The sequence below is a fragment of the Diachasma alloeum genome, unplaced genomic scaffold (genome assembly GCF_001412515.2).
Source record: "Diachasma alloeum isolate Michigan unplaced genomic scaffold, Dall2.0 Dall_scaffold_00208, whole genome shotgun sequence".
Taxonomy (NCBI): Eukaryota; Metazoa; Arthropoda; class Insecta; order Hymenoptera; family Braconidae; genus Diachasma; species Diachasma alloeum.
Genome location: NW_021680373.1, coordinates 1,690,619 through 1,710,382, shown reverse-complemented (window position 1 = coordinate 1,710,382; position 19,764 = coordinate 1,690,619). Strand labels below are relative to the sequence as shown.

The 19,764-nt window shown below is 38.7% G+C and overlaps 5 protein-coding genes and 1 non-coding gene across 9 annotated transcripts in view; 2 read left to right on the top strand and 4 right to left on the bottom strand.

Moving 5' to 3' along the window:
* The window catches only part of LOC107036337 (myosin-VIIa), a 12,321-nt gene extending 11,033 nt beyond the window's left edge, over positions 1–1,288 (bottom strand). The window contains exons 1-2 of the mRNA XM_015254261.1: positions 1,210–1,288; positions 639–752 (exon numbers count right to left, since the gene is read on the bottom strand). Of these exons, the coding sequence (XP_015109747.1) occupies positions 639–752; positions 1,210–1,230 (135 nt within the window). The 5' untranslated portion in view covers positions 1,231–1,288. The remainder of the gene's footprint in view (positions 1–638; positions 753–1,209) is intronic.
* Positions 1,289–2,019: 731 nt separating this feature from the next.
* Trnan-guu lies at positions 2,020–2,093 on the top strand. Its single transcript has one exon. It is a non-coding gene; the product is annotated as a tRNA-Asn (tRNA).
* A 199-nt stretch (positions 2,094–2,292) lies between these two features.
* Positions 2,293–3,368, top strand: LOC107036340 (chromatin accessibility complex protein 1). Its single transcript, XM_015254265.1, has 2 exons — positions 2,293–2,563; positions 2,840–3,368. Exons 1-2 carry the CDS (start codon positions 2,429–2,431, stop codon positions 3,215–3,217), a joined length of 513 nt encoding a protein of 170 aa, XP_015109751.1. The 5' UTR covers positions 2,293–2,428; the 3' UTR covers positions 3,218–3,368.
* Positions 3,369–3,497: 129 nt separating this feature from the next.
* Positions 3,498–6,769, bottom strand: LOC107036338 (transmembrane protein 199). Of its 2 annotated transcripts, XM_015254264.2 has the most exons (3): positions 6,342–6,769; positions 5,079–5,347; positions 3,498–4,850 (listed from the first exon to the last, which is right to left on the bottom strand). In XM_015254264.2, exons 1-2 carry the CDS (start codon positions 6,745–6,747, stop codon positions 5,097–5,099), a joined length of 657 nt encoding a protein of 218 aa, XP_015109750.1. In that variant the 5' UTR covers positions 6,748–6,769; the 3' UTR covers positions 3,498–4,850; positions 5,079–5,096. The 2 variants fall into 2 exon arrangements, with proteins under 2 accessions (XP_015109750.1, XP_015109748.1); XM_015254262.2 differs by having other exon boundaries at positions 3,498–5,347.
* On the bottom strand, positions 6,761–8,824 carry LOC107036341 (biogenesis of lysosome-related organelles complex 1 subunit 5). Its single transcript, XM_015254266.2, has 4 exons — positions 8,805–8,824; positions 8,591–8,673; positions 7,595–7,783; positions 6,761–6,948 (listed from the first exon to the last, which is right to left on the bottom strand). The coding sequence occupies exons 1-4, from the start codon at positions 8,821–8,823 to the stop codon at positions 6,781–6,783; spliced, it is 459 nt and encodes a 152-aa protein (XP_015109752.1). The 5' UTR covers position 8,824; the 3' UTR covers positions 6,761–6,780.
* Positions 8,825–13,285: 4,461 nt separating this feature from the next.
* LOC107036282 (interference hedgehog) overlaps positions 13,286–19,764 on the bottom strand; it is an 18,227-nt gene continuing 11,748 nt past the window's right edge. For 2 of the 3 annotated variants that reach the window (XM_015254105.1, XM_015254104.1), the window contains exons 4-7: positions 17,721–18,316; positions 15,592–16,816; positions 14,609–14,745; positions 13,286–14,298 (exon numbers count right to left, since the gene is read on the bottom strand). In XM_015254105.1, coding sequence (XP_015109591.1) covers positions 14,149–14,298; positions 14,609–14,745; positions 15,592–16,816; positions 17,721–18,316 — 2,108 coding nt within the window. In that variant the 3' untranslated portion in view covers positions 13,286–14,148. Of the gene's footprint in view, positions 14,353–14,608; positions 14,746–15,591; positions 16,817–17,720; positions 18,317–19,764 lie in introns of all 3 variants that reach the window. The other variant, XM_015254106.1, reaches the window with a different exon arrangement.

Here is a 19,764-nt window from a genome sequence, read left to right as displayed (position 1 = left end):
AGTATAATTTATTCAGATATATTATTCAGTACTTCTCATTTGAAAAATGTTCTGAAATTTATTCAACTGGCGGCCGACGCTTGACCGCACTCAGCACCATCATTCCCATTTTTTTTTCTTTTTCATTTTTTATTTATATTATTAACTCTTTAAGAATAATTACTAATTTAAGAATAATTTAAGAATAATCTCTCTATATAAATAAAAAAATAAGGCGAAAAATTCAGGGGACGCTGGGTGCTTATACGGGGGTCCCTATATAGGGAGGTACCTGTATTTATAAGGGATGTCTATATGAGGAGGTGGTCATAAAGGGGATATCAATATTTATGGATAATTACTATATTAGGAGGTGCTCATATGGAAAATATTTATGGGTACGGTCGCACCGTTGCGGTCACACGGATGGGGGGGAGCGAGCGAAGCGAGCGAGGCGGGGCGACGCCCCCCCCCCCCCCNTGGCGAGCGGAGCGAGCAGGGGGCAAAGTCCCCTAGTATGAGAATAATTTAAGAATAATTCTAATTACTCTGTCTGTCTTCGAATGAGAGGAAATGGGGGATCGGAGCGATACGCGAATCGATCGCAGATAAGATTAGACTGAACTACTTTAAAGAGTCACATCAGACGAGAGTCTTACGTTGCCATCGTCATCCTGGATTGTAATCGTCCTGGCGTCGATTGCGGTGATCTTCCCCCCCAGGAGAACACTGAACTCGGTGTTTGATGGGTCATTGATCCAGACATTATCCCCCTGGAGCATAACATCGCAGGAAATGATAGACAGAAGAGTTATTGGTGTGAACGATGAGTTGAAGCAATTAAAATGGCTTTGAACTATTTCAGAAATAACATTTTAAACAAATAAAACTTTATTTGAAAGTTTTCTATTCATTTAAATGAAAATTAACAATATAAAAACATTATAATGCATGAGATGAATAATTCGTCCGTCGCAAATAAAAATCGTTAGACGTTAATAAATTCGTTCTTTCACCGTTTCAACAACGATTTCATTCCTAATACTTAAAATCTTTATTCGGATCGACAAAACATTTGTTTATATCGAGAATAAATAAAATAAAATACTATTTGACGGCCCGTCCCGTCGATCTAAGGAGCATCTACATCGAAATATATGAGGTGAAGAATCTTAAAGAGCGCATGGAAATGAATTGTTAATTTCACCGATAAATGTGTCTGGTACTCACAGGGGCGAATTTATTCTCCATTATTGCGGAGTGAAATACACTTATGGTGTCAAGATCATATCCACTTGAGATACCTAAACCACGGGTGGTGTCACTTCCGAGATTCGTGGGATGACTGATCAATCAGGTATCTCCATCATTGATATCAATCGTTATCAGTATTGATTATAGCACGGCCGGTTTTATGTTGGGCATGATTTTTAGAGCGCTTGATGCTTATATCTTCGGTGATGATAATGAAATATATCCGAAGGAAGTCAGCATTGGAGAGGTCCATCAACAAATGATGTTACATTCCAAAAACTGCGAGGGGATGACGTAATTGCTGATCGTTTCTGAGAACTAATTTTTTTAGAATTTTAGAAGCCGCGCAACGTAAATTTTTCATCGCGAAAATTTTTAAAGATCATTTTTCAAATTTTTTCTCAAATGGAATCATAATAGAAGTGGATATTAACTCCTTTTTAACGAATAGATGAATACATAACGATCAAAAATAATATCAGTAGCAAAGTGGTAAAAGGAGATGAGTCAATTTTAACTATTGACCAGTTTTCAATCAATATCTCGGAATCGAAGGGAGACGGCAAAATTTTTATTGTTATTGACATGTTTCAATGCTCGAAATGGGGCTTGGGGAGCGATTTTGCTCGTTTAATGTCGACATAAAATCGTAAATTTCAACCAATGACAGTCGTGGAATCGGAATACTCAACTAGCATTGGTTGAAATTTATGATTTTATGTCGAGATAAAACGAGGAAAATCGGTCCCCAGGTTCATATGCGACAATCATTTTTTTTGAACCCGTGCTTCCGTGGCGCAATTGGCTAGCGCGTTCGGCTGTTAACCGAAAGGTTGGTGGTTCGAGCCCACCCGGGAGCGCATTTTTTTTCATTTTTTATTTTTCTCCCCCAATGCACCCCTCTCCTCGTTCATTTAATGCTGCCTACACCGTCTCACCCCGTCTGCCCCAAACTGACACGAAAATATCGTTAGAATGTTAAAAGACCACCGAAAATTTCCCGCGCAAATTCGAACGACGCCGGTGGCGCCGGGCGCTAATGGCAAAGGGAAACATAACCTGAAATTCCAGGTAAACAAAGGCAACGCGGGCTGTTCAACATCTTCAAATAATTCCGATATTTCTGTGGATTAATTGAGGTGACTTAACGGGGTCAGTTGTTTCGATTGCGTGAAGTTTCGTGAAGTTTTTGATCATGGCTCAGCAGGCGCCAGCCCCGAAAATTAAAGATCTTCGACTACCAATGTCGAGGGTGAAGACAATTATGAAGAGTTCGCCGCACGTTGAGTCCATCGCACAGGATGGGCTGTTCTTAGTCACAAAGGCCACTGTAAGTACTTCATCGCAGTATTTTTTTCCAGGCGGAGATTAATAAAATCATTGTAAAATGTCCGGACACTTGGGATCAAAGGCGTTTCTAATGAAAGCTCTGATATTCCCCTACAAAAGTAGAAAAGCATTTCACTGGAGAAAAAATAGCCAAAGTACTTGGATATCCTTAAAGTGTAAAAAGTATAGGAATTTCAATGTATTTACTACTTTGTTTTATCGAATAAACGCCAACTGAATTCGCTGAGTTCATCCGAAATTATCGAATGTTTTGCAGGAGATGTTTATTCACTTCATGTCAGAGGAGGCCCACAAGCAATCGAAGAAGAGCTCGAGTCTGGATTACAAACACCTGGCGGAGGTGGTGCAGACGAACGAGACCCTGGAGTTCCTCAAGGAAATAATGCCGAGAAAAATAACAGTGAAGCAGTTCAAACAACTGATGGCTGAAAAAGAGGCTGCAGAGAGGTCCAGCTCAGACGAGAGTTCCACAGACTCTGACAGCGACAGCCAGAGTGACAGTGAGTCGAGCTCTGACAGTTCTAAGGACGAGGTCATGGATTCGGGGAGTGACAAGGAGAAGGATGACAAGGAGAATGGAAAGTCTGAGTCGAGTAAGAGTGAGTCCAGTGACGAGAGTGAGAGTGATCAGTAGGGACTGGAACAATTGCCTTTTCTATGATAACTGAAACTAAAATTCTCTCTCCTCTTTTAAACGATATTTGTGCTTGGAGTGTGTGAACTATTTATTTCTGGAAAGAAAGATGTCAAGCTGTGAGAGAATAAACTGTTGGAATTATTCTTCAGTGGAGTGTCACACATTTCTGCCAGTTATTAGTTTATTTTACGTCACATAAACTTGAAATAATTCCCTTTTCTAGATAATAATTAATGAGACCATTCCTATCATTTTTAATCAACATTTACGAGCAGAATATTTGATAAACGATTTATTTTGACAAAAAAAACACATTGTCCATCAAATTATAAAGAAACGAAACCTTCGAAATTATACTTAATTCTTATTTGCTTAAAACAACAATTTCCAGTCTTTCTAAACAATATGTTGATGAAAAAAATGTCTTTCGTTTTTAACCAATATTTACGGCTAGAATATCTGATAAACGATTTATTTCTGGAAGAAAAATAACATTGTCAAATTATAAAAGAAAGAAACCTTCGAAATTACACTTTATTTTCATTTGCTTGGCACAGTTATCATTTGTTAATTTATTTGATGCCATGAGAGTCTAGAACAATCGCATTTTCTAAACAATAATGGATAAGACAAAATGCCCTGCCTTCTCGAAACAATTATTGACGAGAAGAAACTTGTTTTTCATTTATAAATCATTATTTATACGTAGTATGACTGGTGAGCTGTTTATTCCTGAAAAAAAACAATGTCAAGTTGTAACAAAACAGAATCCTTGGAATCGTCCCATAAATCGCTGATACATTTGCTTGGAACAGTGAAAACGATTGAACACGTTTGTATTAGTTGTTAATTTATTTGATGTCACAGCCCAGAACAATTGCCTTTCTTAAAGTAACATGAAAGAGACAAAATTTCTGGCTTCATTCGTACGTAGAATGTCTGACAATCTACGAATTTCTGAAACAACTAAAAGAAGAACACTTCATCGACCCAAAAACTTACAAAATAAGAATGAACGAGACAAAAATTTTTGCCGTTAAAACAAATTATGAAAAAGACTAAATTTGTCTTTATTCATTCGCAGAATGTCCGATAATCCATTAATTTCTGGAAAGAACGAAAAAAAGTCAAATCATAAAAAATAAAACACTGAAAATGATACTTCATCAACCCAAAAAACTATTATAAAAATATAAATGAACGAGACAAAAATTTTTGCCTTAAAAAATGATGAAAAAGGCATAAATTTCTGAGTAGATGGACGAAATCAAATGGTAAAGAAAAAAAACCCTCAAAATTACACTTGATGAACCAAAAAAATGAGTTTATCTCCTGAAATTGCCGGTGTGACTGGTGCTGGGCCCCACGATTTTCCCCATGAGCACATCGATCACCTTCATCTCTCGCTCGGGATGGCACCGTTTCACGTGGCTGCGCGCATTGGTCAAGTGTTTCGCTTGCTTGGCACAGTAAGGACAATTGTACCTCGGTGGCACCCCACACTCGTACCTCACATGAGTGTTCAAGTTGCACCTGTGTTTAAACGTCTTGCGGCAACTTGGACACGAATTGTTCGACTCCCAATCACTGGCCACTGGCGGTGGATTTTCTGGAATATTCGACGGAAGCTCTACAACAAAAATTGACAGATGTTATTGGAGAAATGACTCGCTAAAATAATTAAAATGAACTTATGATCGACACTACAACTAAGGTATTTGTGGATGAAGAAACAAGAAACCAGGGACTACGACAGATATTTCCTTAAAACAATGTATTCAATGCCACGATATTGCTTATTATTTACAGGCACATGCTTGATGTTTCTATTATTAAAATCCCAATGAATGAAATTGACCTCAAGTATAACAATTTATTATTCTTGATGGGGTTTTGTAAACACTTTGGGTGGTGGTGGCTCCCAGCAGTCTTCATTCAACTTCTTAGCGAGGAAGTATATCTCAGCGAGTGCTACAATGAGGCCGCAGATTATTCCTAATAGTAATCTGAAGCCAAAATCAAGGCTACCCACGATGAGCTCTAGCCCTATGAAGCCAAATGCAAAGGCTGCTATCACTGAGAAGACGAACTGGGCTACAGCGATGAGTTGTTTATTAATTTCCTTCACTGAAATCAAGAAAAATCGTCAGAAAATGATTATTTCGTTTGTTTCAGATGTTTGTGGCCCTTTCACACTATAAATCATTTTAAAACATTCATACGTGAATTCGTGAGACATTAGAGTACATCTTTAAATTTAAAAAATCATAAAAAAGGAGAGAAAATTGTTAGAAATTCCTGAAATTTTGTGAGTCTTTCAATTCCTGTGGGTTTTCCTTCACCTTCTACTTCTATATCTATTTTTCTTTGTTACTACTTTGGAAATTATATCACAACGTGTCACAATTTTTATAACATTTTCTATGTTGTTAATTTCCTTCACTGAAATCAAGAAAAATCGTCAGAAAAGGATCATTTGTTTTATTCCAGATGTTTATGGCCCATTCACACTATAAATCATTTTAAAACATTCACACGTGAATTCGTGAGACAGTGAAAAACATCTTTAAACTTTTAAAATCATAAAAAGAAGACAGGAAATTACAATAAGTTCCCAAAATATTGTCAGTTTCTCAATCTTTTCAATTTATGATCCATAACCCATTTTGTTCTATTCCATCACAGGTTTTGCTTCGCCTTGCGTATCTATATCTATTTTTTTTATTTTACTTTGGAGCTAGTATCACAATGTGTCACAATTTTTATAACATTTTGGCTTATTAATTTCCTAAAATAAAAAAAAAATCGTTAGAAAAGGATTTTTTTTTTGATTCAATGTTCATGATCCTTCCACACTATAAACAATTTTAAAACATTCACACATGAATTCGTGAAACATTAAACAACATTTTTAAACAAAAAAATCATAAAAACAGAAGAGCAAATTGCAAGATATTGCTGATATTACACAAGTTTCTCAATTTCTCCCCTCAGTGGAGTCTGTTTTGGTTGACTTCTAACCCATAACTCATTCAGAGTTGTTCTCTCGCCAATAAACAAATAATGAAAAAAATTCAAAAATTCATTTCCGTCGATTCAAGGGCGTGGGACTGATATTTACTTTGGTATGAAATAGTGTCCTCTGGGTAAAATTTCCTGACGGCGTCCACCCCTTTGGTCATCGCCTCGTACTCCCTGGCCGACTGTTGAGCAGTCAATTTTTGGATTCTCGCCTCCAGCACTGGATTCCGCGGTGTGACCTTGGGCTCTGGTAGAATCACGTCCGCCCCCTCCAGAAGCTCGTGAATGTAAACTTTGGTTTCTGAATTTTCCCGGTACTCGATCAGGAAATCGTTCAGCCACTTGATGTCCTCGGTCTTCAACAGAGGTTCGGATTTGTGGGATTTCTTCAGGGCTCGCAGACCTTCTGGTGCCTCCGTCACGTTCACGTTCTTTCGGACGAAGTGAATTAGCTTCGATGGGGGCTTTATCTTTACTGAGGGATCCTCAATCTGCTCTACAGGCATAATGAGACAGAATTAGTTAGGGGGTTTGGGCTCTTATGGGGTGATGTGGAGCTTCTTCTCGAGATCAATGTAGAATTCTCGAAGTTCCTTCTCCTTCTCGGTGAATGTCTCGTCCACTTTAGTACAACGGATGCTCATATCATTGATGAACTTCTTCCAGTCCTCTTTTCTAATTGCTCGGTTTTCAGATAGCTGGATTTCCTTGAGTGAGAGAAGAGGAAAAAATGATTTTTGTTGAGTAGAGACTTCTTTTAGAAGTGGGGAACTGAATTTTCATGAGATGATTCTGTGTTTCGTTGAGATTGGGATGAAGAATGGAAATTAATTATGAAAATGATGAAATTTGAATCGAATTTTGAGGTTTTGAGATGTGAGAAGACGAGAATTCCCCAACTCACTTAAATTTTCCTAATTTCTATTAATTTTTATGGAATTATTGAAGTGAAATTTACAGTTTTCATTGAATTCTACGTAAAATGTGTGAATTTTAACTGACGAAATTCCCTAAAATTTCAGTGGAACTGTCTCTAGATAGAAATTTTCAAAAACTGTATGAGAAATATTAAATTTTCAATTTATCAATCTTCTTCCCTCTTTCTGAAATAAACGAAATTGTGCGTTCGTTATTCGATTGATCTCATGTTATTCTCAAACCACAATTCATTTGACATCTTTTTAGTTAATGGAATGGCTATATACTTTAATAAATGAATATTGTCTTTCAGCATCACTTCTAAGTTTATAAAAAATGAGATACGAAGTTCTAAACATCCACAAGAGGTGAATAGAAATATAGAAATGAAATTAAAATTCAGGGAATGAAGATGTGAAGGGCTGATGCACTTACAGTGTCAAAGTTCTCCTCTCTCCGAAGGATTCTATCGCACATACTCAGTGCAACGTCTGTATTAGCTTTCAAGCTGTGGAGGTGACAGTCACCAAGCTGTTCAGCCCTGTCGATCTGACTCTGTCCAAGTTCAGTCGAGTACTCAAGGATTTTGAACAATCTCTCTACTTCTCTGTCACCCCTCTTCTCCTATGAATAATAAAAATAATTATAACAACAGGTCATTATTTTTATCTTCATCGTAGCTATTTTAACCAATAAATTAGCAATATGCTTCCGAATGGACATTTTACCAATGATTTTCTCTCAGTACATCCTGTCATATTATTAAATTCAATTAAATTGAAACGAATATTCTAAACTGTGACTGAATTAATGCATATCATTTTTTTTATTGGAAAATATTTCCACAAAATCGATTCTTTTAATAGAAAATTCAAAAAGTCGGTATATAAATTGAATTTGAGTTAACGTTGATGGATGTCACGAGGATAAAATAAAAGAATCACTTAAATGGGGGTATGATGGCTTCTATACCTTTAAGAATGTTTTAATTAGCACACAAAAATTATTTAAAGTGAAAATAACAAAACAAAGAATAATTGAATTGAAAAATAGTTGAATGCAGCCGAAACCCCGAATTTTTGGACGACTAGGCTATTTTTTTTATTTATTAGATGTCCATCGATAGAAAAAGTAATTGATCACATGATTATGCACAAGTAATATTATTGAAAGGTGAAATAATCAGTACAATTTTCATTTTATTTATGGAATATTCAAATCAATTTGAAAACGTTCAAAAATGGATCTGTTTACCCTACAACAAAAAACCCTAAACTAAAATTTAAACAATTATTAAGCTTCCACCCGAAAACAATTAATAAAATTGTTATTATAAGCTAGAAATTATTCTGTAAATTTAATTGTGATCGACAGTAAGTGGTAGTTTGAGCAAATCCCTGAGGAATCGAATACTTATTGATTATCCATTACCTCAAATTCACGAACAAAATACGAGATTTCACCATTTACAAAGGGACGATGGACAAACAGTCTGCTCCAAATTTCGCCAATGTCTATGGTCACAAAATTTATTCAATTAAAGCATTCACGGAATATCAAGCGACGGGGGTTTACAGTCATGAATATTGCAAGTGCAAGTAATTAGATAAAATTGTTTACGCCAAATTAGGGCTGTGACACACACCTTTTATCACTGCCGCCATGTTCCGGAATGAAAATGGTCATATGGTCTCACACGTGATATGTTAACGGACATTTGCCCATGTTCAAGTGCCAGGGGAACTCGAGGGGTTGAAAGTCACTAGAAAGGAGTGGGGAAAAGTCACTTTTTACATTCGCAATAATATGAATAACTAACAACATTTTTTCTGAAAAGGAATAATTTTCTTTTCGTTTTCAAGAGTATTGTTTTTGTTTTGTAACGTGCCTAGGCTGCGGTCAGTCGACGAATTAATTCCCGAGTTACGAATGTTTTGAAAAATACTGGGTGTCTTTGTTGTGTCACGTGATGTGGGGCATTTTCAAGTCAGTCGGTTGGTTCACTCTAACCTGTGAAGACTGGCGATTCTCGTGTCGCAGTAGGCGCGAGGTTTTCGAAGGAAAGGACAGTGGTGATTATTGGTGGACGGATTTGAAGAAATTGTTTATGTTTTTGAGATGAGAACAATGAAATTATCAGTGTTGAGGAGTGGGGAGTGCTTTTGGACAGTTTTTTTGAGTGGATTGCATGAAAAATGGGGGGAATTGGTGGTTTTGGCAGTGGTGGGGTGACGGTGGAAGCCGGCGATTGTTATTTTCCGGGGGAATCGGCAAGGATTTGCGATTTTTAATTGTTGTGGAGGGTTGAGGGGCGATTTTTGGGGGCTGTCGAGTGTTTTTGGACATGACATTGAACATTGGGGGGGAGGCCACCGAAATTGGCGGGAGAAGTGGCTTGTGGAACACAAAGTCGCCAGTCTTTCGCGGAGTGCCTCAGGTCGCGTAAGTTTCCCGAGAGAAGGACAGTGATGAGTACGTGTGGATGTATTTGAAGAAGTTCTTTATATTTTTGACATGAGAACAATGAAGGGATCAGTGTTCTGAAGTGGTGAGGGCTTTTGGATATTTTTTTTTGAGGGAATAGCATGAAAAATAGAGGGAATTCGGGGTTTTGTCATTGGTGAGGTGATGCTGGAGGCCGGTGATTGCTGTTTTCCGGGGGAATCAGTGAGGATTTACCATTTTTACTTGCTGTGGAGGGTTGAGGGGGGATTTTTTGAGGCCGGCGAATGTTTTTGGACATGATTTAGAGGGGAAGCCACCGAAATTGGAGGGAGAAGTGCCTTGTGAAACACAATTCCCCGGAGAAAATCACAGCTATGACTATGTGTGGATGGATTTGAAGGTCTTCATATTTTTGAAATGAGAACAATGAAGGGATCAGTGTGGAGAAGTGGTGAGTGCTTTTGGATAGTTTTTTTGGACGGATTGCATGAGAAACGTTGGGAGTCGGCGGTTTTGTTATTGATGAGGTCGTGAAGGCCGATACTTGTTGTTTTCCGGGGGAGACAGTGAGAATTTACGATTGTTATTTGTTACGGAGGAATGAGAGATGCCAGTTGAAGGGTGTTCAGTGTTTTGGATATTTTTTGAAGGGAAAACCAGTGGGATTAGCGGGGGAAGTGGTTTGCGGAACACAGAATCGCCGGTATTCCGAGAAGTCGTGCCTCAGCGCGCGTGAGTTTCCCGGGAGAAGGAGAGTTATGCCTTTGTGGGGATGGATGCGAAGAAGTTGTTTATGTTTTGAGATGAAAACAATGAAGTACCAGTGTAGAGAGGTGGCCAGTGCATCTAAACATTTTTTTTTTCCGTGGATAGCATGAAAAATGGAGGGAATTAGTGATTTTGTTATTAGGAAGGTGATGGCGGAGGCCGGTGATTGCTGTTTTCCGGGGAATCAGTGAGGATTTACGATTTTTACTTGTTGTGGAGGATTGAGGGGCGATTTTTGGGGGCTGTCGAGTGTTTTTGGACACAATTTAGAGGGAAAGCCACCGCAATTAGCGGGAGAAGTGGCTCGTCGAACACAATATCCTCAGTTTTTCTCAGTTCGCATGAAATTCCGGACGAAAGGACAGTTATGCCTTTGTGTGAATGTATTTGAAGATGTTGTTTATGTTTTGAGATGAGAACAATGAAGTATGAGTGCCGAGAAGTGGCCAGTGCTTCTAAACAGTTTTTTTTTTGAGTGGATAGCATGAAAAATGGAGGGTATTGGCGGTTTTGTTATTGATGGGATCGTGAAGGTCAATGCTTGTTGTTTTCCGGAGGAGAGTATTTACGTGAGTATTTACGTCTTTTAGTTGTTATGGAGGAATGAGAGATGCCGGTTGGAGGGTGTTCAGTGTTTCGGACATTTTTGGAGGAAAAATCAGAGGTATTGGGGGGAGAAGTGGTTTGCGGAACACAAAATCGCCGGTCTTTTGAGAAGTCGTGCCTCAGTTCGCGTGAGCTTTCCGAGCGAAGGACCGTTGTGATTACTAGTGGACGGGTTTGAAGAAATTGTTCATGTTTTTGAGATGAGAACAATGAAGATATTAGTGTTGAGAAGTGGTGAGTGCTTTACCAGAGTTCATAACAGAGATGTCAGACAAGATATGAATGTGTGATGTGTGTGTCCTATGAATGTTTGTTGTTGTGTCGTCTGCACTATATTTTGACCCCGGCTCCTCAATAATAGGCGACGAAGAGAGTGAAAGTGTAGGGTAGGGTAAAACGGACACTTTTGCCTTTTTTTGAAATATTCATGACGTGTTGAATTGTTCATGAGATGGAATAATTTTATTTTCCAATTGAAAAACAATGATTCCTCTTTGTGATGAGCTTAGCCTGAGCTCAATTGATAAATCTGTTTCTGAGTTATGAATATTTTTTAAAAAGTCAAAATTGTCCATTTTACCCTACTCTCCCCTAATAAATGTGCAACAAGTGTCATTTTTTAAGAAATTATATATATCTTGTAGTGATAATGTGATGGTTCAGTGATAATATTGCTAGTGAATAAAAACAGTAAGTGAACCCGTGCATTACCAAAGGATACACCACCGGGAGCTCCGAGTCTGCAGATCGGTGAGTGATTTTACCAGTTTTTCATTCAGGAACCAATAATCGACTCAACGAACCCCGATTTCCACACACAGGTGCCCCCTTAGAACTAGACCGAAATGAGGAGCAAACGACTTATATAATTTTCTTGAAAATTTATTTTGAAAAAAGTCAAGTACACAATCAGTGTGTATAAATATTCTCTTACAAAAATCATCGAGGCAAGATGCAAGGCACATGGTACACCCCTAACATTAGCGAAAGTCTAGAAAAATGTTTATGTACAATGTTCCTCAGCTCCATTGCACTGCAAGCCTCCCCATAAATTCCATTTTGAACCCCATCGGTTTAAGATACATTATATTTACATATCTGTGAACAATCGCGGCCGCAAATTCACCAGTTTGATTAATTCCAATCTCATTATGCTAAATCGATCATAAAAATACAATTTTACAAATTTTATATACAATTTATCCTCTCAACGAGATCGGCCGCGCGTGCTGCGCACGCGCCTTCTCATCTCCACACGTAGTGACACTTCGGGTTCATATCAGTCTTACGTTTACGCTTATTCGAGATTTTCGAGATCGATTTCCTTTCTCCTTTTTACGATAGGATATTTCGGGATCGATTTCTTTTCTCCTTTTTACAATAGGATACTTTTGAGAGTTCTGAATAGCCCGATGCTCAAATAGCTGGAATCCCCGTTCACCCGGCTAAAAAATTCGATTTTGGCAAAAGTCGACTTTCTCCCTGGAAAACCCGAAAATCTGATCCTTTGGGTGGGGCAAAAAAAACGGTTTCTCAGTTTTCACTTTTTCCACATACTTTTGACAGTTCTGACTAGCCCGGCGCTTAAATAGTTGGAATCAACGTTCACCCGGCTAAAAAATTAAATTTAGCTGAAAGTCGACTTTCCCCCTGGAAAACGGAAAATCCGACCCTTTGAAAATCTGAAAAAAAAAACTTTTCCAGTTTTTACTTTTCCCACATACTTTTGACAGTTCTGACTAGCCCGTCGCTCAAATAGTTGGAATCCCCGTTCACCCGGCTAAAAAATTCGATTTTGGCAAAAGTCGACTTTCCCCCTGGAAAAATCCAAGATCTGACCCTTTGACCCTTGTGACCCTTCGACCGCCTTTCCCCCTGAACAAATCCAAGATCTGACACTTGGGCCCCCGGTGAGAAATTTTTTTTTTCAGTTTTCACTTTTTCCACATACTTTTGAGAGTTCTGAATAGCCCATCGCTTAAATAGTTGGAATCAACGTTCACCCGGCTAAAAAATTCGATTTTGGCGAAAGTCGACTTTCCCCCTGGAAAAAAGGAAAATCTGACCCTTTGAAAATCTGAAAAAAAATATTTTTTCAGTTTACACTTTTTCCACATACTTTTGAGAGTTCTGAATAGCCCATCGCTTAAATAGCTGGAATCTCCGTTCACCCGGCTAAAAAATTCGATTTTGGCGAAAGTCGACTTTCCCCCTGGCATCACTCACAACTGGACTAAAATTAAAAAAACAAACAACTCATAGAATTTTCTTGAAAATTTATTTGAAAAAAAGTTAAGTACACAATCGGTGTATATAAATATTCTTTTATAAAAGTCATCGAGGCAAGATGCAAGGCACATGATACACCCCTAACATTAAGGAAAATCTAGAAAAATGTTTATGTACAATGTCCCTCAGCTCCGTTGCACTGCAAGCCTCCCCATAAATTCCATTTTAAACCCCATCAGTTTAAGATACATAATATTTACATATCTGTGAACCATCGCGCCCGCAAATTCCCCAATTTTATTAATTCCAATCTCATTATGCTAAACCAACCATAAAAATACAATTTTACAAATTTTATATACAATTTATCCTCTCAATCCCTCGTCAATCAAAAACGCAGTTTAATATTTGATAAAAAATCTTACGTTGCACAACCAAAAGTATCACCTCCATAATTTCTATTCAGGCACTTGATTCACCGGTGTCTCCCCATTCCAGTGTTTTCCAAAATCGAATTATAATTGCTTTAAACGTAGTAATTAGACCTACGACTACATGAAAAATGAGTCAATACTGTTAGCTAAAGCAGCGATACGGCTTCTAGCGATCTATTGAGAAAAAAAAACATCTTGAGAACCTAGTGCAAGCCACAGAGTTCCTCGTTCGATAATACTCGAGAGTGATGGGTCTGACATCCCCGAAACAATGATCATTGAATCTACAGTACTATTTACACATCGAGGAACATCATTTACGGTTTTATAATTAATATCATGTAATTAATTCGTCTCCCAGAGCTGCCTACAGGATCACTCAAATAATCGTTAATAATCTATAAAAACAAGTCTTGTGTTGTGTCATTATTGAACTTTGAGTCAGTAATCTCTCAGTTACTCGCGAATAAATAGGAGAATGGCTTATCGTAGGAAGGATTATTGATTTCAGAGATGATGATCGATGGGTCCTGATGATGCATCACTCCTGACAGCATGGGCATTTGGTCCACTGCCAGCTGGTAGCTCGTTAGCACTCGTGTTGTTGTTCTGGCCATTAACGAAAGACGTCATCTCCATCGATGCATATTGTCCGCTCTGTTCAGAAACATGCGTGTTGTGTTGTTGTTTCGTTCGCTGATTTACTCAGATCTAGTAGAGGGAGGCGTGTAGGCATAGTAACGTACCGTGTGTAACGTGTTGTCGTGTTTCATTTTTTTTTCTTTTTTTTTTTTTTAATTTTATTGGAGAAAAATTTAAGAGAGAATTCAAAGCTCGAGGAAGAGAGTTGTCAAAGCTGGAGAGTCATCTCGGGTGAATTATAACTTTTAGCAGAGAAGTGAAGCGGGTCTTGTTAGGATTGACTCTCGGGTTTTGAAGGCTTTTTCAGCGATATGAAATTACGAACCTTAGGCAGGGAATTCATGTTATTCGTGGCTTGAGTCGTCTCTGACGTGTCGAGAACAGCTAGGGGATTCGATGTTATGTTGATCTTTGAGTCCGTGACTCCACCGTTCAGCACTCGGCCATTCGTCATGTGTTTTCCTGAGTATTCGAGTGATTAGTCATTAGTTGTATTGGAAAAATGGAAATTTCCGTTGTCATTTTCAAACAGCTTTGGTGAATAGCTCGAGATTGAAAGCAGATGAAACGTTTTCAAAGGGACGTTTTCCGCAATTTTCGTCATAAATCTTATGAAGCTGAAACTAGCGAAAGATTCGACAGCAGAAGATTTGTCTTAGGCGAATCTAGGGGTGAACAAATGTTTTTAAGTAATGCACAAACTCCCCGAGTGGAAATTTTAGTCAGGTCTTGATCAGACACCCTATAGTTTTTGGATTTTCCACTAGGGTCTTTTGCACTTAAAAATCATTTGTGCATGTGATTATTTGACTCTCCTACACTTAAATATCCGCTAAATTGAATTTTTCGCTGACGAATATTCTGCTAGTTTCAGCTTCATAAAAATCTTGACGAAAATTTCTCTATCGCCCTGAAAATTCCAAGACTTTCCAAAATTCATTTCAAAAGAATCCTATCTATACACTTTATTATCGCTGTTTTTTTTGCAATTTTTGGCAATTGTTTTTCAATTTCCTCGGCCGAAAAACTTCTTCTAAAAATTTCCTATTCCCCTCAAATCCAAAGCTGTTCATGAAAAAACAGACAAATTTCTTCATAAAAATGAACCTGAAACTAGCGGAAGATTCAATTTAGGGAATGTTTAAAGGTGTGCGAGTCAACCAATCACATGTACAAATGTTTTTCAAGTGCGAAAAATTCAACATGATTGAAAAATATTCGCACACCTCTAGCTGTGCCTCAACCGCACCTTCCGCTGGCGAATCTTTCGCAAGTTTCCGCTTCATTCCATAAAATCCTTCAACTCACCTTGATTCTGGGATGCATCTCGATTTTGCTTAATACTGCTTCTCTTATAAATAACGACAATGGCCCCCATGACCCCCAGCAGAGTAGCTCCCCCCAGTGCCCCACCAATAATGGCATAAAGACTGCCACTCTGTCCACTCCCAGTGCTCTTGGGCGCATTATCAGGCACAGCAGTCTCCACCCTCGGTGGTTCCGTCACAGCCTTCAGAGTCTTCTCCCTGATGATCTTGGAGAACTCCGAAGCTGCCCCCACCGAGAAGCTCTGGACCTTGAACTCATACGTTGTGTCAGGCTGAAGATGAGAAATAGTGATGTTGGTCGAGTTTTTTCCCTCAACAGTTGTCTTGATGTAGTCCCCAGCTGTTGTCGAGGCCCTGTGGTAGATGTAGAAGCCATCGATGTCCACAGACCTGTCGGGATTTTGCCAGATGAGAAGAACCCTGTCAGCCCCAAGAGCCTCAGTATTCGTCAACAAGGGAATTGGCATTTTGTTCGTCTCAAAACCCTCCATCCTCGTCAGATGAAATTTGACAGAATTTGGACTCAATTTATTGTCGTGATTGGAGTAGACAGCGGCTATTCGGAAACGATAGAAGCTGTTTGGCTGGAGTTCAGGGACTTCGAAGGACCTCACGTGATTGGGTATTTCCATGTTGGAGGTCATCCACTTGGACTGCTTACTACTGGCTTTGGAGCCGAACTCTTTGTACTGAACCTTGAAGAATTGGATGGGGAGACCAGTGTTCTCAGGGACTGACCAGCGAACCATCACTGAGACGTCCGAGAGTCGGGTTACGTTGGGCTGATTTGGGGGGAAGAGAACAGTTCCTCGTCGGTGGCCCTCCTTGTTCTTCCTCTTGCCACCCATTCTTATGTGCTTGTGCACACCCCCGGGTATTCCGTGGCCCTCCTGCTTCGAGTGGTCTCCACTGCCTCCGGGGTGCTGCTTGGGGTTCACACGGAGGAGATTGTAACCCGAGTGGGAGCCGTACTCGTTACTAGCGACACACTGGACGATACCGGCGTGCTTCTTCTCGACGGATGACACGAAGAGGGTTGAACCTTTACTCTCGATGTTGGGACTCCTCTGGAGGGGCTCGCCGTTTATCAACCAGTCGATGGTGGGCTCTGGCTGACCTGATGTCATGCAGGAGAGCTCGAGCTCACCGCCTTCGGAGAATGTCGACGCCTTCGGGAAGCGCGTCACTCGCGGTGCCTCCACCACCTGAAATTAGGGCCAGTGGGTGTGTCCAAAAGAATTTCCGACTTACATTGATACTAAGTGGAATTTAAAAATAGTAAAATAATTGGTAATCTCAATTCTCAATTGATGATTTATTAAGTATTCAATCATGTGGAACTGTAAATGTTCTGTTTAGTAAATAATACTAAGTTTCTCGGGGAATTCCGGTCACTCAAGTAATCGTCAATCTTATTAATTCAATTACTGATTAATGCGCCATTCGGAATTTGAATATTTAAATTGATAATTACTTTGATAATTAAAGTTTAAGAGGTGTTTCGTGATCTTTTCTAGTTGTCAATATGTTCACTTATAAATGAAGATATTGAAGACATTTTAACGGTAATTATAATTTATGGATATGGCTATCCCTGGATTATTGTTGAGAGGGATTTTTGAAAATTTTGGACGATGAATTTTTGGGAATTGAAATTTCAAATTTCATTGAAAAATGAATGAAATTTCACATTGTTCAGAAGCACGGAAACAAGAATTTCACAATCATTTGAATTTTCAATTAATTGCGATTCGAAAATATATGAATTTTTCTTATCTCTATTAATTTTCATAAAATAATCGAACTAAATTTGTAGATTCTATTCATTTTTCCATGAAATTGTGAATTTTCAATCACGAAATTCCTTGAAATTTCAATAAAATCATGTGATGAAATTTCTGAAGAATTTGAAGAAGCGATCAAAAAAGCTCTAATTGATTATTTTCATTCAATTCATTTCATTTTCATATTTTTCGCCCATCTTGTGGCATTTCAATTTTCTTCAAGACAAGATGACTTTAAAATTTCTTCTCTTATTCTCTCCACTTACTACTTTAAAGTTTAAACTCTCAGAAATACATTGAAAATTGTGACAAATTCTCTACAAACCTTCAAGATAATCACAGATTCAATTTTGTGAACGCCTGAAGTCCACATGCAGTGGTACTCCCCTCGATCCTGTGGTTGGACATTAGTCAGGACTAATCCTGCAGGTGTGTACTGAGATCCCGAGGGTAGGTTGCCTACAAGTCTCGACCAGGTGACCATTGGTATCGGATACGCTGCGCCGAAGCACTCGAGGGTGACGTTCCTTCCTCGAAGAACCTTGTACTCAGTCTGTGGTTGTTTAACAAAAAATGGGGGAACGATTCTCTCGTCTTTGTGAATGGTCAGTTTTGTCTTGTGATTACTCCGGACTGTCAGGCCGGCGAATTCGTTGTAAGCTGTACAGTGGTAGCTCCCGGAGTCTGAGGGTTGAGCGTTCTCCAGGACTATTGTTTTACCGCCGGCTAGATTCGTGGGTCTTATGGAGATGTCGTCTTTGAAGAACAGAACTGTTGGATCGGGGGAGGAGAAGGGAACGGGGCAGGTTATGGGAACTGTGTTGCCAGATGGGACCTTTATCTCTACGTCTGATTTGTCGCTAAATTGATCGATCTTCGCTAGGCTCAGGCGACCTGAATCCGAGGCTAGCCCACTTGTACCTGAAATAGATCGATTGGGGGTTACATAGAGATAGAAATACATTCAATGGGAGATCGAACGATCTAATATCACAAAATTGCGTATCTTTTCCGTTCCGTAATTTTTACCTGAATCTCCCGTGAAAAATTACGATACCGTCTCTTAAATTTTCTGAGTAGATTCCGTAACTGGCGAGCGAACTGTTAGTTCCGTAATTTTTACTGAACATTTCTCTCCGTGTGAGAGAAAAAATGACCACCCTTTACTATTTTTCAATTTCTTCCAATTTGAGATTTTTTTAGGTAAAATAATTTGGAATAATTGGAATAATCATTCCACAATTCAACATAATTGTATTATTTGAAGATGGACATGGACCGTCTGGGAATGATTGGCAAAAGTAATTTATAGAATTAAAGAATATAATTAAATGAATATGATTAAAGAATGTAATTAAAGAAAATAATTCCTCGGCAAAAGTAATTTTTTTTGGCCGTGACTATTCGCACCATTGCATGAATCACTCCCGTACACTCCATACACTCCACGCATGCGTGAAGTTTGTGTGTTTCACGCAGCCAAATTTTCATACTGCTGTGTATGTTGAAATTGTGTATTGCTGAAAACCCGAGTTGAAGACCCGCGTTTGTAGCAAAGATGTCAGACAAGATATGAATGTTTTTTTGAGCTCAAACGAAAGAGCGGGTCGAGAAATGGCGTGCTAGGACCTCTAAAGATGGTTTTGAACCAGGGGAGACTCCTAGACCCCAATGATCTATACATACTCCTAGACCCCATTGTCCTCCTAGACAATGATGTCACAACTGTGCTGTTCAATTGAAAACAGACATCATCTTTAGAGATATTTGTCATGTTTAGAGGCTCTAGCACGTCATTTCTCGACCCGCTCTTTCATTTGAGCCAAAAAAAAACATTCATATCTTGTCTGACATCTCTGCTACAAACTCTGGTCATCAACTCTGGTTTTCAGTTGAAATTGGAATTGTTAATTTACACAATAATAGGAGTGCATTGACGATTTTTTCTTTACTCGCAAAAATCTTCAAACAATTTGCTACCGATTGGTGATAAAATTTTTTGGAAATAATGAAGTAGGGGGGATAACGCCTTTTTTTTCAGGGGTGATTTTTCAAAATTTTATTTAAAAAAAAGTCCTAACTAGCAAATGTTTTTTATTAGCTCGCAATTTTTTTCAAAACTACTTCAATGAGGAAAAAAATTAAAATTTGGAATATCTATACATGAGGGGCTAATTGATCGGATCTCATAGTTTCCGAGATTATCGCGAAAAACGAAAGTGCCAAAAAAAATTAATTTAGTTTATCTTGTATAAGGTCTAGGAAGTGGAAAAATGCAATTCTGAGCCATCCACTTGCCTATAGGGCACCCAAATTTGGTTTTAAGGCTCTATCTCTCATAGTTTCCGAGATAATCGCGAAAAACGAAA

Bases quoted from the DNA above. Each gene is read 5' to 3' on its own strand.
- LOC107036338 (XM_015254262.2), bottom strand. From the start codon at position 6,747: ATGCCTGTAGAGCAGATTGAGGATCCCTCAGTAAAGATAAAGCCCCCA. The intron at 5,348-6,341 runs GTAAATATCAGT...TCTTGATTTCAG, and splicing joins GGACACTATTTCATACCAAA to TGAAGGAAATTAATAAACAA.
- LOC107036340 (XM_015254265.1), top strand. From the start codon at position 2,429: ATGGCTCAGCAGGCGCCAGCCCCGAAAATTAAAGATCTTCGACTACCA. The intron at 2,564-2,839 runs GTAAGTACTTCA...AATGTTTTGCAG, and splicing joins TCTTAGTCACAAAGGCCACT to GAGATGTTTATTCACTTCAT.
- LOC107036341 (XM_015254266.2), bottom strand. The intron at 7,784-8,590 runs GTAATGGATAAT...TATTATTCATAG, and splicing joins ATTTTGTTCGTGAATTTGAG to GAGAAGAGGGGTGACAGAGA. The intron at 6,949-7,594 runs GTAAGTGCATCA...CTCTCACTCAAG, and splicing joins GAGAGGAGAACTTTGACACT to GAAATCCAGCTATCTGAAAA.